Source organism: Pelophylax lessonae (genome assembly GCF_965119305.1).
Source record: "Pelophylax lessonae genome assembly, chromosome: 1".
Taxonomy (NCBI): domain Eukaryota; kingdom Metazoa; phylum Chordata; class Amphibia; order Anura; family Ranidae; genus Pelophylax; species Pelophylax lessonae.
The window spans coordinates 277187312-277201790 of NC_138768.1; the positions used below are offsets into that span (position 1 = coordinate 277187312).

General features: G+C 42.8%; 1 protein-coding gene across 1 annotated transcript in view; it reads left to right on the forward strand.

Moving 5' to 3' along the window:
- The first annotated feature begins 1630 nt into the window (after positions 1 to 1630).
- The window catches only part of GCN1 (GCN1 activator of EIF2AK4), a 250315-nt gene continuing 237466 nt past the window's right edge, over positions 1631 to 14479 (forward strand). Inside the window, exon 1 of the mRNA XM_082258862.1 lies at positions 1631 to 1723. Coding sequence (XP_082114988.1) covers positions 1706 to 1723 — 18 coding nt within the window. The 5' untranslated portion in view covers positions 1631 to 1705. The remainder of the gene's footprint in view (positions 1724 to 14479) is intronic.

The following is a 14479-nucleotide window of genomic DNA, read 5'->3' on the forward strand; positions in this document are numbered from 1 at the left end:
AATTAAACCATCCTATCCTTTACAGTCAAGGAAGCTGCTTCTGTTTGATCTGCAACTGCCATGGTGCTGCACATGTGATCAGTTATGACACCAGCCATTTGATGGTTTGACAGTGTAGTTGAGGACACAAGCAAATGTGACAGCAATCCTGGCATTCCAGGAATGTTACTGTTTTTTGAAACTGTTAAATCGATGGGTTTAGTTCCCCTTTATGATTTATTGCTGCTCTGGGCTTCAGCAAAATGGCAGCCTCCAGCAAGAAGAAACAGGAGCAATGCTGGAGGCAATTTACAGCACACAGGATTATTAATGTGGAATGTTTGTTCCTTGCTAAAGAACATTATTTTTTTATCAAGTTGTTATGGGTAAAGTTCCTCTTTAACAAACTAAGTGCACTGCAACTGTAACTACACGTCTCGTCGCTGGACAGGTAAGTGTTGTTTGATAAAGGGCTCTTTGAGACATGCTATATTTTTACTGCCTTCAGAAAAAGCAATCAGCTTTGGTATGCTTTTCAGGGGACAGTAAAGCAGTGGCTGACTTCAGGAGGTAGTTCTGCCCCATTCTAATGCCATTTTTTTTTACTTTAGGCCCCTTTTACACGAACGATCCGATCCGCCTGTCAGTTTTTTAAGCGGATCTGATCGGATGCCCCATGCATCCCTATGGGGCAGCAGATGTCAGCAGAGACACCCGCTGCCATCCGCATCCGATTCTGTCCGTAAAATCCGGACGGATGGAAACCCTATTTTCCGTCCGTCCAGTGGATCAGATGAGAACGGACAGGCGGTCCGTTCTCATCCAATCCCCCATAGAGAGCAGCGGGGCTCTGACACCTCCCTCTCCGCACGAGACTGAGCTGTCATCCGCCTGCTCAGTGGGGATCAGCGAATCAATCCCCGCTGAGCAGAGAACGGACCGCAGCAGGCAACGCAGTGTGAAAGGAGCCTTAATCTGTAAATTGCAGAATGGCAATTTTACATTATGGGACCACGCAGCAACTGCAAGCTGAGCAATTCAGCTCATGACTGGTGTGGCCCCACTAAACTCAAGGAGTGGTACCACCTGTCAAAATCTGCAGCGAGGTAAAAATGCCAGGACAGCAGTGAAGTAAAGCATGTGTCCAGCTGCATTGTAACAGTCTGTGTGGGCAATAAAACTGCGGCTCAGCCACTTATTTTATCACCTGCCTGAAAGCACCTCAGGCTGGGTTCACATTGTCTGTTGCTCGGCTTGGAGCAGGGGAAGGTTCAGTGCATTCCTGTTTACCGTTTCCGGTCCGAATTTTTGGCTGAATTCGGACCTGAAACGGAGCCAAAGACGCACATGACTCTTCTGCTGTGCGCTCCGCAGCCGAGATGTGTGACCAATCACACTCCCCTGTCATGCCAATTGGAAGTGGGGAAATGCGCATCCAATTCGCAATAGTGTGAATCCAGACTCAAATTAAAATATGTAACAAACACTACATCCTCCAAAGATGGGGCACACACCATCAGATCCAGCTTATTTCTGCTTTACAAATGGCCAACATCAGTTGGGTCCGTACTGTAGCTTTAAAAGCACTGCCCCTGACACAAGCGATCACGACAGCCCTGCAAAAACCTAACACGCCCGCCGGAAGTGACGTCCTCTCCGCCACAGCCATGTGGAAGTATTTGGCGGAAGTGCGGTCACTAGTTCTTCCTGGGTCAAAGCCGGTAAGATGGCGGCGGACACGCAGGTTAGTGTGGCAGTGATTGAGCTGATTGGTGTGTGTATTTATACCCCTCAGCCGGTGTGCGGTGGTGATGTTGGCGGGGTGTAATAAGAGGCAGCGGCTGTGTCATAGCGCCTCTCTGCAGTCATTTGTCACATCCTCCATACGGTGTGAGGGAGAGCTGGGATTCCCCCACTCATATGGTAGGCCATTGTCAGCGTGCCGGCCACTATTGTACACAGCATGTCTGGTTACATTAGTGTAAGCACACATTTGTGGTGAAAGCAGAGAACTGCATCCCATAGCCATTGTTAGATACAGAGTTTGTGAGGTAATTCTGTCCATGGCTGACAATGTGTTCCTCAGAGGGCTGTAAGTTAGGGGCGACATGAGGTGACACTGAGCCCCATATTCACACCTCAAAGCTTAGCTAAATCCCATGTGACACCCCAGCCATAAAACTTCCCCACTCCAAGCTCCTCAGAAGCCCACTGCTCTGGGGGGCGATCACGGAGCTTGTATAGCAAAATCGAAAAACAGGGCCGTACTCCACAGGAACCACATTGGTAAGTTTGTGTATAGGTGGTTGTAGGCGCAGTCACCGCCCTTGGGTCACGCCCTCCTGACATGTTTCGCCCTTCTTAGGGATCAAAGAGGAACTAAAGTTCCACTGGGGTACACTGAGCAGGTGGGCATTTTATTACATAAGAATGCAACATTTCCTGCAATAAAACATACCTACCTGTTCCCCCCCCCCCCCCTTCCCCCCTGAGTCAGTCGTGTGAACTGAAATGACTCCTGCTGCGGTCTGTGAGCCAGTCAGCCAATGAGGAGAGAGCAGGGCGCAGTCATGCTCTGTGTGTAAATGGACAATGTCCATTCACAAGAGCGTGGCTCAGGAGCCCCTGTTGCAAGAGGCTTGCTGTTTGGGGCACTTTGCGGGGGGGGGGGGGGGAGCCAGGAGCGCTGGCGAGGGACCCAAAAAGAATAGGATTGGGGGTTTCTCTGTGCAAAACCATTACACAGAGCAGGTAAGTATAACATGTTTGTTATGTTATTGTAATATATATATATATTTTTATTACAACCTTTAGGGCCAGTTCACACACCATGCAGTCCAGTGTGTTTTTTTTTTCTGCATCAAAAACACATTGAAAGTAGGTTGTATGGTTTTCAATGGCATAGTTCACACCAGTGTGGTCAATTCCAGAAAAAAAGTCGAACATGCTGCATATTTTCTGCACTGCACTGAACTGTACCGGAACGCGGTAAAATGCACCAGAACACACATGCCCTTATTTAAGGCAAATAAAAAAAAGAGGGGGGAAAAAACGCACCTGAACACATCAAAAACGTGCATGCAAAAAAGCATCCGGACTGTGTTTCTATGGTGTGAACTGGCTCTTTAACCCTAGAGGCACCTATGACCTAACCTCTATGATTAAAGTGGATGTAAACCCTCATATATACCCAGTAAAGTGAACAGCCTCAGATAATATACACAGAGATGAAACAAATCTCCCTACATAAGTTTTATTTGTATATCTGCTGTCTTCGTCTTTCTACATTGTTTAGAAAGTGAACATCGTGTTAGATTTATTTCTTCCTGTTCCAGCACTGGGAGTCTTGGCATACACTGTGACAGCTGATTGGAGGAAAGGTACACCCCATCTCCACATAGACAGAGAAAGGAAGAAACATGCTGTGCTGGGAATAGAGCAGCTCTCTGCTAATCTATCTCTATGCACCCACCCCGACACAAATTTCCAGCTGCTTTTATCTCCTGTGTCGGAGAACTTGTCAGAAGTTATCATGCTGATAAGAAAGGGATGGAGCAGCAGAAATACATAGGACTTGGGGCTTTGGAGAGAGATAAGTAAATACTACAGATATGTGTCGCATATCATGAATGGGGTTTACATCCACTTTAAGCTTTTATGTGTGAAACGTGCTAGAGAGGCAGGGACTTTGTTTACAACTAGCTGCACACAGTAATTTACAAGTGGAATCTCCGTGGAGTTCCTTCTTCTTCAATTGTAATGCCTCGTACACACGTACTGATCGTCGGCCGAACGATCGGCTGTCTTTTGTCCGAGGGCTGTCTTGTCTGTTGAAAAGTGCAAAAGACTGCACACGAATTTTGTCGGCCAACAACAGCCGACTGCAGAAGTGATGTCATGTGATGGTTAACTTTCCTTGTCTTTTTTTCTTTTCTGAGCATGCCCAGTCTTGCAAATCTGCTGTCTGTCGGCCGAAATCTGTACTGACTGGCGAACAATCGGCCGTTCTGGTGTCGGCATACAAAAATTTTAATGCTTGCACGACAGATTCTGTTCGGCCGAAAGTGCTCTGTCGGAAGCATCATACTAACAAGCCTACAATCGGCCGATCGGTCGTCGGCCGAATCTTTTCGGCCGACAATCTGCACGTGTGTACGGGGCATTACTTAGTATCTGGAGCTCCAAAAGGTACATGAGCTACTTTTAAAGCAGAATGGGGAGCTTTAGGCCCTAATGACTTCAATTGAAGTATACACAAAAAAAAAAAAAACACATGTAGTTCCAATTTTTTGTCACATATTATTGCAGTGGTTTAGGAAATGAAGAATTTTGCTAAAAATATAAAAAAAATTATTTTAGGGTACACAAACAATAAATTACCCAAATTTTTGGGTCAAATATAAAGGATGAGGTTGCGCCGAGTAAGTAGATACGCAACATGTCAAACCTTAAAATTGAATGAAAAAAGTCTTGTGCGCTAAAGGTGATTTACCATAAAACAAAGTGATAATAAAAACATATACCTATTTATATATCAATAATATACATATAGATTACAACAAAAGGTGTATAACTTAGTGGGAAATATATATTATCTCAATTGGGTGCGATATAAAGAAGCCCCTTTGCATAAAGGTGTGGGAACTGATCACGCCTAATAGGTCTGTCACAAGAGGTTCTCCCTGGATTGATTTCTTCCTTTTTATATCCTCTTTATACTGCATTTGCTGGTAAGAAGCAAACCTGTGAGGTGGTGGGAAACTGTCACACCCTATGTTGGATCACTTTTTGCTTTTTTCAGCACCAGTTCACTTCATCATTCTTCACGTTTATCACACCCAGCACAATTGGACATTGAGTTGAATCTTTTGGGACTAATTGTACTACTCCCATTCGGATTTTGAGTTGGATGTTTTGGGACTATTTGTATCACACCCAATTGGGATAACATATATTTCCCACTAAGTTATACACCTTTTTGTTGTAGTCTATATGTATATTATTGATATATACAGTGCCTTGCGAAAGTATTCGGCCCCCTTGAACTTTGCGACCTTTTGCCACATTTCAGGCTTCAAACCTAAAGATATAAAACTGTAATTTTTTGAGAAGAATCAACAAGTGGGACACAATCATGAAGTGGAACAAAATTTATTGGATATTTCAAACTTTAACAAAAAACTGAAAAATTGGGCATGCAAAATTATTCAGCCCCTTTACTTTCAGTGCAGCAAACTCTCTCCAGAAGTTCACTGAGGATCTCTGAATGATCCAATATTGACCTAAATGACTAATGATGATAAATAGAATCCACCGGTGTGTAATCAAGTCTCCATATAAATGCACCTGCACTGTGATAGTCTCAGAGGTCCGTTTAAAGTGCAGAGAGCATCATGAAGAACAAGGAACACACCAGGCAGGTCCGAGATACTGTTGTGGAGAAGTTTAAAGCAGAAATTTGGATACAAAAAGATTTCCCAAGCTTTAAACATCCCAAGGAGCACTGTGCAAGCGATAATATTGAAATGGAAGGAGTATCAGACCACTGCAAATCTACGAAGACCTGGCCGTCCCTCTAAACTTTCAGCTCATACAAGGAGAAGACTGATCAGAGATGCAGCCAAGAGGCCCATGATCACTCTGGATGAACTGCAGAGATCTACAGCTGAGATGGGAGACTCTGTCCATAGGACAACAATCAGTCGTATACTGCACAAATCTGGCCTTTATAGAAGAGTGGCAAGTAGAAAGCCATTTCTTAAAGATATCCACAAAAAGTGTCGTTTAAAGTTTGCCACAAGCTACCTGGGAGACACACCAAACACGTGGAAGAAGGTGCTCTGGTCAGATGAAACCAAAATCAAACATTTTGGCAACAATGCAAAACGTCATGTTTGGCGTAAAAGCAACACAGCTCATCACCCTGAACACCCCATCCCCACTGTCAAACATGGTGGTGGCAGCATCATGGTTTGGGCCTGCTTTTCTTCAGCAGGGACAGGGAAGATGGATGGAGCCAAATACAGGACCACTCTGGAAGAAAACCTGATGGAGTCTGCAAAAGACCTGAGACTGGGACGGAGATTTGTCTTCCAACAAGACAATGATCCAAAACATAAAGCAAAATCTACAATGGAATGGTTGACAAATCAACATATCCAGGTGTTAGAATGGCCAAGTCAAAGTCCAGACCTGAATCCAATCGAGAATCTGTGGAAAGAACTGAAAACTGCTGTTCACAAACGCTCTCCATCCAACCTCACTGAACTTGAGCTGTTTTGCAAGGAGGAATGGGCAAAAATGTCAGTCTCGATGTGCAAAACTGATAGTGACATACCCCAAGTGACTTAGAGCTGTAATCGCAGCAAAAGGTGGCACTACAAAGTATTAACTTAAGGGGGCTGAATAATTTTGCACGCCCAATTTTTCAGTTTTTTATTTGTTAAAGTTTGAAATATCCAATAAATTCCGGTCCACTTCATGATTGTATCCCACTTGTTGATTCTTCATAAAAAAATTACAGTTTTATATCTTTATGTTTGAAGCCTGAAATGTGGCAAAAGGTCGAAAAATTCAAGGGGGCCGAATACTTTCGCAAGGCACTGTAAATAGGTATGTTTTTTATCACTTTGTTTTATGGTAAATCACCTTTAGCGCACCAGACTTTTTTCATTCACATTTATATTCCAGAACATTGGATCTTTGGTTGCAGCTCCCTTTACACTTATTAGCGCACTTTCTCACATTTTCCAAACCTTAAAATTGGGTGTACCCATGAAATGACAACAAACTTTAGTACCCTGTATTTTCAAAAGGAGAGGATTTAAAGGTTCCCTACAGGTCATCAGTTTAGAATTACCCAAGAATAATGGGCCTAGATTGATCTCACTCCAGTGTGTGTGTCAAAATGCAACTTGTGCAGTGCAATTGATGTTTTTGTGCATTGGCCCCCCCCCCCCCCGACGCGTGCATTTATGTTCATATGTGGGGTGGCTGAACATTTTTTTGGGGGGTCATTTTAGGTGCTTGGGGGGAACTTGAATTTTTAAAATTTTTCTTTCTCGTTTTTTTTTTTTTTTTTTTTTTTTATACACTTTTTTTTTCATTTTACTGTTTTTTCATCACATAAAGGACAAAATGTCCCCTGTTAGATTCTTTTTTGGTGACTGGTTCTTTTAATGAGACATCGGGGGTCTGATTTCTCACCTGTCCTCCAATGACGCTAATAGAATGCAGATCATGTTCCATCGGTTTCCAGTATGGTTGGGGAAAGTGGCATGGGGACCTGGAAGTGATGTTGTACACGTCGCTTACGGTCAGTAAGAGGAGAGGAGCATAGCAATCGCATGTTTGCTGCGCTCCCTCCCCACTACCCTGCAGTACCTGTCATGTGACTTATGGGTGCACGAAGCTTGGGCTCCTGCTCGGGGGGGGGGGGGGGGTGGGGGGTAGGAATCACAGTAATAAGGAAAGCAATCTGACAGCCGGCCCCTGCTTTTAAATAGATTCTTTGGGCCAAGCAAACTATTTATATTGCTGTGAAATGCAGCTGCTGGCTCTACAATTTAAACCGTAGCATCAGCAGCAGCACACAATGTACAGCACTGTGTGTTCAAGTGGTTCGGGAATCCTGTTCTCTGGAAGTAAATTAAACACTGCTCAGCCATTCACAGGAAGCCTTGTATTTTTATGATTGAATGCAAGGCTTCCCCTGTTTGGGTAAAGTGGAAGGATGATGTTACAGTATCTTCCTCAGTCAATCATAAGTAGCCTTGTATTCATTCATAATGTTAGAAGGCTTCCTGTGAATGGCTGAGCAGTGCTTAGACCAACTAAATTTTTTTCTAGGAGTGGGACTGCCTGTACCACTGCTGGAACACACAGCTGTATACTGTTTGTAGCTGGTGCCAGCAATTGCAACCGCCAGTCAATTTAAATGTGATTTTACTTGTGTGTTTTTTTTTTTTTTTTCTTATTTAACCACTTCTCGCCCGTCGTATAGCAGAATGACGGCTGGAAAGTGGTTAAGTTATCCTGACTGCGCGTCATATAACCTGCTCGCGCGTACCCACGGGGTCGCACAGATCGGTGATGCCATGTGACACCCTGCAACTCCGAATCCGGTAAAGAGCCTATAGCATAGGCTCTTTACCATATGACCAGCTGTGTCCATTCACAGCTGGTCACATAGTAAATATGAAGTGCTGTTGAGCGGCTTCCCCAGTTCCCGCCTGACAGACGCGAGTAGAGGAGAGCCGGTCGGCGGCTCTCCTGACAAGGGGTGTCTGTGCTTGTAATCAGAGCATTGATTACCAGTGCAGACCCTTGGGGGATTGCCCACCCATGGCCACCAGGGATGCCTGTTAGTGCCCTCCTCATCAGTGCTGCCCATCATTACCATCTATCAGTGCGGCCCATCAATGCAGCATATCAGTGTTACCTATTAGTGCTCATCAGTGCTGCATATTAGTGCCTCCTCATCAGTGCCTATCAATGCGGCCTCATCAGTGCAGGAAAAAATGTATTTATTTACAAAAACTTTTTTTTTTTCCAAACTTCTCTGTATTTTTTTATTTGTTTACCAAAAAAGAAAAAAACCTTGCAGTGATCACATACCACCAAAAGAAAGCTCTATGTGTGGGAAAAAAATGATAATGTATAAATTTGGTTTAGGTACAATGTTGCATGACCGTGCAATTGTCATTCAAAATGCAACAGTGCTAAAAGCTGAACATTGGCCTGGGCAGGAAGGGGGTGAAAGTGCCCTGTATTGAAGTCGTTAAAAATGTCATTTTTGCTACAGCATGTTCTATGCATGCTACAGATGCACCACTTTACAGGCAGAGTAAGGGGACCCCCCAGGCACTATATTTAAAGGAATTTTTTGTTTTTATTGTTGCACTTTAAGCATCATTAAGATCATTGCTCCTAAAAAAAAAAAAAACAATTGTTTTTTAAAAAAATGTTTTGCATTGATGTCCCCCAGGGCAGTACCCAGACCTCCATACCCCTTTATGGCAATATCTTGCATATAAGCTTTAAAAATTGGCACTTTTTGATTTTTCCTGTTTGGCTCTTATAGACTTCAATGGGAGTCGCCGATTGGGTTACAACTTTTCGCCTGTTTGGGAGTTCTGCTGCGAACGGGGGTGTTCGGCCTGTGTCTACTCCCAATGACATGCCATCTGGCCTGCCCCTCCTCCTACTTTCTCAATGAAGCACTATGTGTTATACCTACAGTACACATACTATGATTTATACATACAGTACACGTATGTACAGTATGTTGCATATCCCAGGAGGCACAGTAGGCAAAGGGCATGCTATTCGCTTAGGCGCCACAGTGCGGTGATTTCTGAAACCCTGTGAATAAGAAAAGTTTACTGTGAAGTCGGAACACACGAAAAAAAGTGCACAAGGGGTACAGTAGTAGACCAACCTCTGAAGAGGAAGGAGCCCAAGGCTGCTGACAGGGTGAGGTACTCTGGTCCACCTAGGCCGAAGCCAGAGTGCTTCAGTCCTTAGGGACCTGCTGAAGCTAGTCCTCTAAGTAAGGCCCCTTCCACAAGGCTTTCAGATCAGGTCCGCCTGTCAGTTTTTCAGGCTGTCCTGATCAGATTCTCAGTGCACCTCTATGGAGCAGTGGATGTCAGCGGTGACATGTCCACTGACACCCGCTGCTATCTGATCCGATCCTGTTCATGAAATCCAGACGAATGGAAACCCTATTTTCCATCCGTCTGGAGGATCGGATTGGAGGAAAACGCACAGGCGGCCTGTTTTCATCTGATCTCCCATAGAATAGAGCGGTGCTCTGACAGGTTCATCTCCACACAGTGAGCGGAGACAGACCTGTCATCTGCCTGCTCATTGGGGATCGGCGGATTGATCCCCACTGAGCAAAACCGAGTCAGCCAGGTGGAAAGCCCATGTGAAAAGGACCCTTATTGGAGAGGGCTTTTCTGGAGAGAGGCCCCAGTGGGAAGAAGAAAAAGACCCAAAAGCCATAGATTCTGTCCCCGACATCAGGGTAGGCCTTAAAAAACCTGCAGGCTCAGTTATTGTGATTTGATGGATAAGTTCACCTTAAAAAGAAAAAAAAAATAACCTAATAAATGCACATCTTTTTGCAAAAAAGGTGCATTTATTATTATTTTTATTTTTTTTACTAGGAGCCTGCAAAGCATTGCACCAAAGCTGTGTGAATGAATGAATGACACTGCTGGGCGGTTGGAGCCCTGCACAGCCACATTTAAAATTGTGATCGTGAGATTGCTGGCACTACAGGCAGGTGATTGGGGAGATGCTGCAGTAGTGGGAACATGTTACATATTCCACCCTAAAAATGGGTGGAACATGCAACGTGTTCCCAAAGGTGAACTTATCCTTTAAAAAAAAAAAAAACACACATTCATTGCATCGGCATCGGTCACCGGCTGTGTTGATGACTGATCAATGTACTGGCTTGCTGCTGTGGCCAGTCACAGCAGGTCACATGACAATTGTACACAATGGATGGTTTCCTTTCATGTCATCCATTGTGTACAATTGTGTTGCTAGCTGTAATTGGTCAATTTAATCCAGGGTTTCTCAACTAGGGTTGCTCCTGAGGTTGCTAGGGGTTCCTTGAGCAATGGGCAATTTCTGCCTCTCAGATAAGTTTCCAATGACACCATTGTTCCTTTTTAGCTATCTGTAAGGGGGTAATTCTTCCCAATGATGACCAGAGTAAGCCCCTGACTGTCACACTAATTTGTCATAAGTTGAAGTTTTTTAATTTTTAGCAGGGGTTCCCCCAGACCAGAATTTTATTTCAAGGGGTCCTTTGCATTGAAAAGGTTTAGTAAGGCTGATTTAATAACATGGTACATACAGGGCAAATCACAGCCTATCTGTACCACGTGATTAGCTTTGACTAATCACAACAAAACAAACTAAATTAATCAGTTTCAGTCATAAAATGCTTGCCTGAAGCAATGTAATTCACTGCTGTAAGCAAACATAATGTGAAAAAAAAATCCTGATCACTTCCCCAGAGTAGTACAATATAAATATGGTAACATTACATAAAGTGTAATAAAAAAACATTTCTGTTAAACTTTTTTTTTCTGGGCTGTCACCAGTGAGTGTCCCTGATCACTGCCACAGCAGTTTTTTTTGATGCTGTACTGCACTGGTGACGCAAAAGCGTCTGACACAGTTCCCCATACACTGCTAATGTGTAAGGTAAAGTCTACTTTCTTGGAAAGATCGGTTTGTAATTGGATAGAGAATTGGCTAAAAGATAGAATTCAGAGAGTTGTGATTAAGTGATTCTTACTCTGAATGGTCTAAAGTTATCAGTGGTATACCCCAAGGTTCAGTGTTGGGACCCTTACGTTTTAATATCTTTATAAATGATATAGGGTCTGAGATTAAAAGTAGCATTTCAGTCTTTGCAGATGACACCAAGCTTTGCAGCGGAATAACAGTGGAATATTTTCTTTACAGGATGTCTCCAACTTACAAGCTGATCTCAATGCACTGTTTCATTGGGCAACTATGGGGCAAATGGGGTTTATTGTTGATAAATGTGAAGTTATGCTCTTTGGGGGCTAAGAATATGCATGCAGCATATATACTAGGGGGAGTAGAATTGGGGGGAATCCATAGCGGAGAAGGATCTGGGTGTTCTGGTAGATCATAAGCTTAATAATAGCATGCAATGCCAAGCTGCTGTTTCCAAAGCAAACAAAGTCTTTTCTTGTATTACGAGAGGCATGGACTCCAGAGAGAGAGATCATTTTGCCCCTGTACAAATCATTAGTAGGACCTCATCTGGAATATGCAGTTCAGTTTTGGGCACCAGTTCTTAAAAAGGATATCGGAGAACTGAGAAAGTGCAGAGAAGGGCAACCAAACTGATAAGAGACATGGAGGAGCTCAGCTATGAGAAAAGATTAGAGGAACTGAATTTATTCTCTCTTGAGAAGAGGAGATTAAGGGGGGATATGATTAACATGTATAAATGCATAAGGGGTCCATATAGTGAACTTTGTGTTGAGTTGTTCACTTTAAGGTCAACACAGAGGACAAGGGGGCACTCTTTACATCTAGAGGAAAACCGATTTCGTCTCCAAATGCGGAAAGGTTTCTTCACTGTAAGAGCTGTGAAAATGTGGAATAGACTCCCTCTAGAGGTGGTTCTGGCCAGCTCACTAGATTGCTTTAAAAAAAGGCCTGGATTCTTTCCTGGGTGTACATAATATAAATGGGTACTACATTTTTTTTAGGTAAAGTTGATCCAGGGAATATCCGATGATCTCTCGGGGGATCAGGAAGGAATTTTTTTTCCCCTGATGTAGCAAATTGGATCATGCTTTGCTGGGGTTTATTTTCGCCTTCCTCTGGTGGATCAACAGCGGGTATAGGATTGTGTATATGGGATTGTATGGTTGGGTTTTCAGTACTGTTTTTTTTTTTTTTTTTTTCTTGTTTGAGCCGGATGTGTCTTTTTTTTTTTCAACCTGACTAACTATGTTATATATATATATATATATATATATATATATATATATATATATATATATATATATATATATATACCGTATTTATCGGCGTATAACACGCACCTCAATATTAGGAGAGAAATTTCAGGAAAAAAGCTTAAATTTAAAATAAACAGCTTTGAACTCAGAACATTTTTTTTTAATCAAATTCCCATGAATGCAGCCTCATCAGCCGTGTCCAGCAATGCAGCCTCATCAGCCATGTCCATCAATGCAGCCTCGCCAGCGCAGTCTCCAGCGATGCAGCCTCGCAAGCGCCATTGACACTATACGAATCAGTTTTAAAAAAAGGCCAGGAAGCAGCGCCGAGAGCAGGGGGCAGGCCGGGCCGAGGAGAAGGGAGAACGAGCGATCGCTGTCATTGGAAATGCCGCCTATGATAGACGTCGCACGTCTCAGCAGAGGAGGCGGGACTTCCTATGACAGCTCGTCCTTCTTTCACCTCAGCCCGGGCTGCCCCCTTCTGCTCTTGCTGGCCTTTTTTTTTTTTTTTTTTATATCGGCGTATAACACGCACTATTGCTTTTTCCTCCATTTTTAGGAGGAAAAAGTCTGTGATATACGCCGATAAATACGGTATATGCCTCTTGCTAAATACCTTGTACTGTCTACTTTCAAAAGGGAGTCATTTAGGGGGTATTTTTACTGTCCTGACATTTTAGGGACTCAAGAAATGAGCTGTCATTCAGTACATCAGGATTGATCAATTTTCAGATATACTATAGTTTTTGGACTATTTGAACTTTCCTACGGACTATGTAAAATACACTGATTTGGGGTATTTTCGCTGAAGAAATGTAGCAGAATAGATTTTGGTTTAAATTTATTAAGAACAGTTATTTATTTGCAAACTTTTATAAAATAAATTATATGATTAAATACCACCAAAAGAAAACTCTAGTTGTGTGAACAAAATAACACTTTCATATGGGTATAGTGCTGCATGACTGCGCAATTGTAAAGTTGATCCAGGGAATATCCGATTGCCTCTCGGGGGATCAGGAAGGAATTTTTTTCCCCTGCTGTAGCAAATTGGATCATGCTTTGCTGGGGTTTATTTTTGCCTTCCTCTGGATCAACAGCGGGTATAGGATTGTGTATATAGGTTTAGTATGGATCGGTTTTTATTTCATTTTCTCGGTTTGAAACCGATCCATACTAAACCTATGGGACTCCACTTGATATGCTCTGCTTATCTTGGTGAAGTGTAAGTAGCCACTTATCTTTTAAACTTCAATAAACGTGTGATGGTATCACACTATGAGGAGTGTTTTTTTTTTTCAAATGGCCTGTTTGATTCATGAGAGATACGCTGGATCCATTGGTGAAAGGATAGCTGAGAGGTCTTTCTCCTGACATCTACCAGTATTTTGCCTTCTGCTGTCTATGATCCCTGTAATAAGGATCATAGTGTTCCAATAAGAGGCTGATTAACCCTTCATGGTGGTGGCTTTCCTGCACATGGTTTCCGACATTTAGGATGCATGTGAACTTTTATTTGGGGATTAAGCACCATTTCTGTGGAATCCCTTTCTTTTGAATGACTTTTCCTCTTGATTTGATATTTTATGGACTTTTTAGTTATCAATTCTGAAGGATAATAGCGCTACACTTCTTTTTTTATATGTTAAATTTATTAAGAACAGTTATTTATTTGCAAACTTTTATAAAAGAAATTATAAGATTAAATACCACCAAAAGAAAGCTCTAGTTTTGTGAACAAAATAAACTTTTCATATGGGTATAGTGCTGCATGACTGTGAAATTGTAATTCAAAGTGTGACAGCGCTGAAAGTTGAAAATAATCCTGGGCAGGAAGGGGGTAAAAGTGCCTGGTATTGGAAGTGGTTAAAGCAGAGATTGTGCTGTCTTGTTCACATTTATGCTTCATGACTCAAAAAGCTTTCTACAGCCTAATTTAAAATTTAGGACTAGGCCCCATCAAAGGCTGT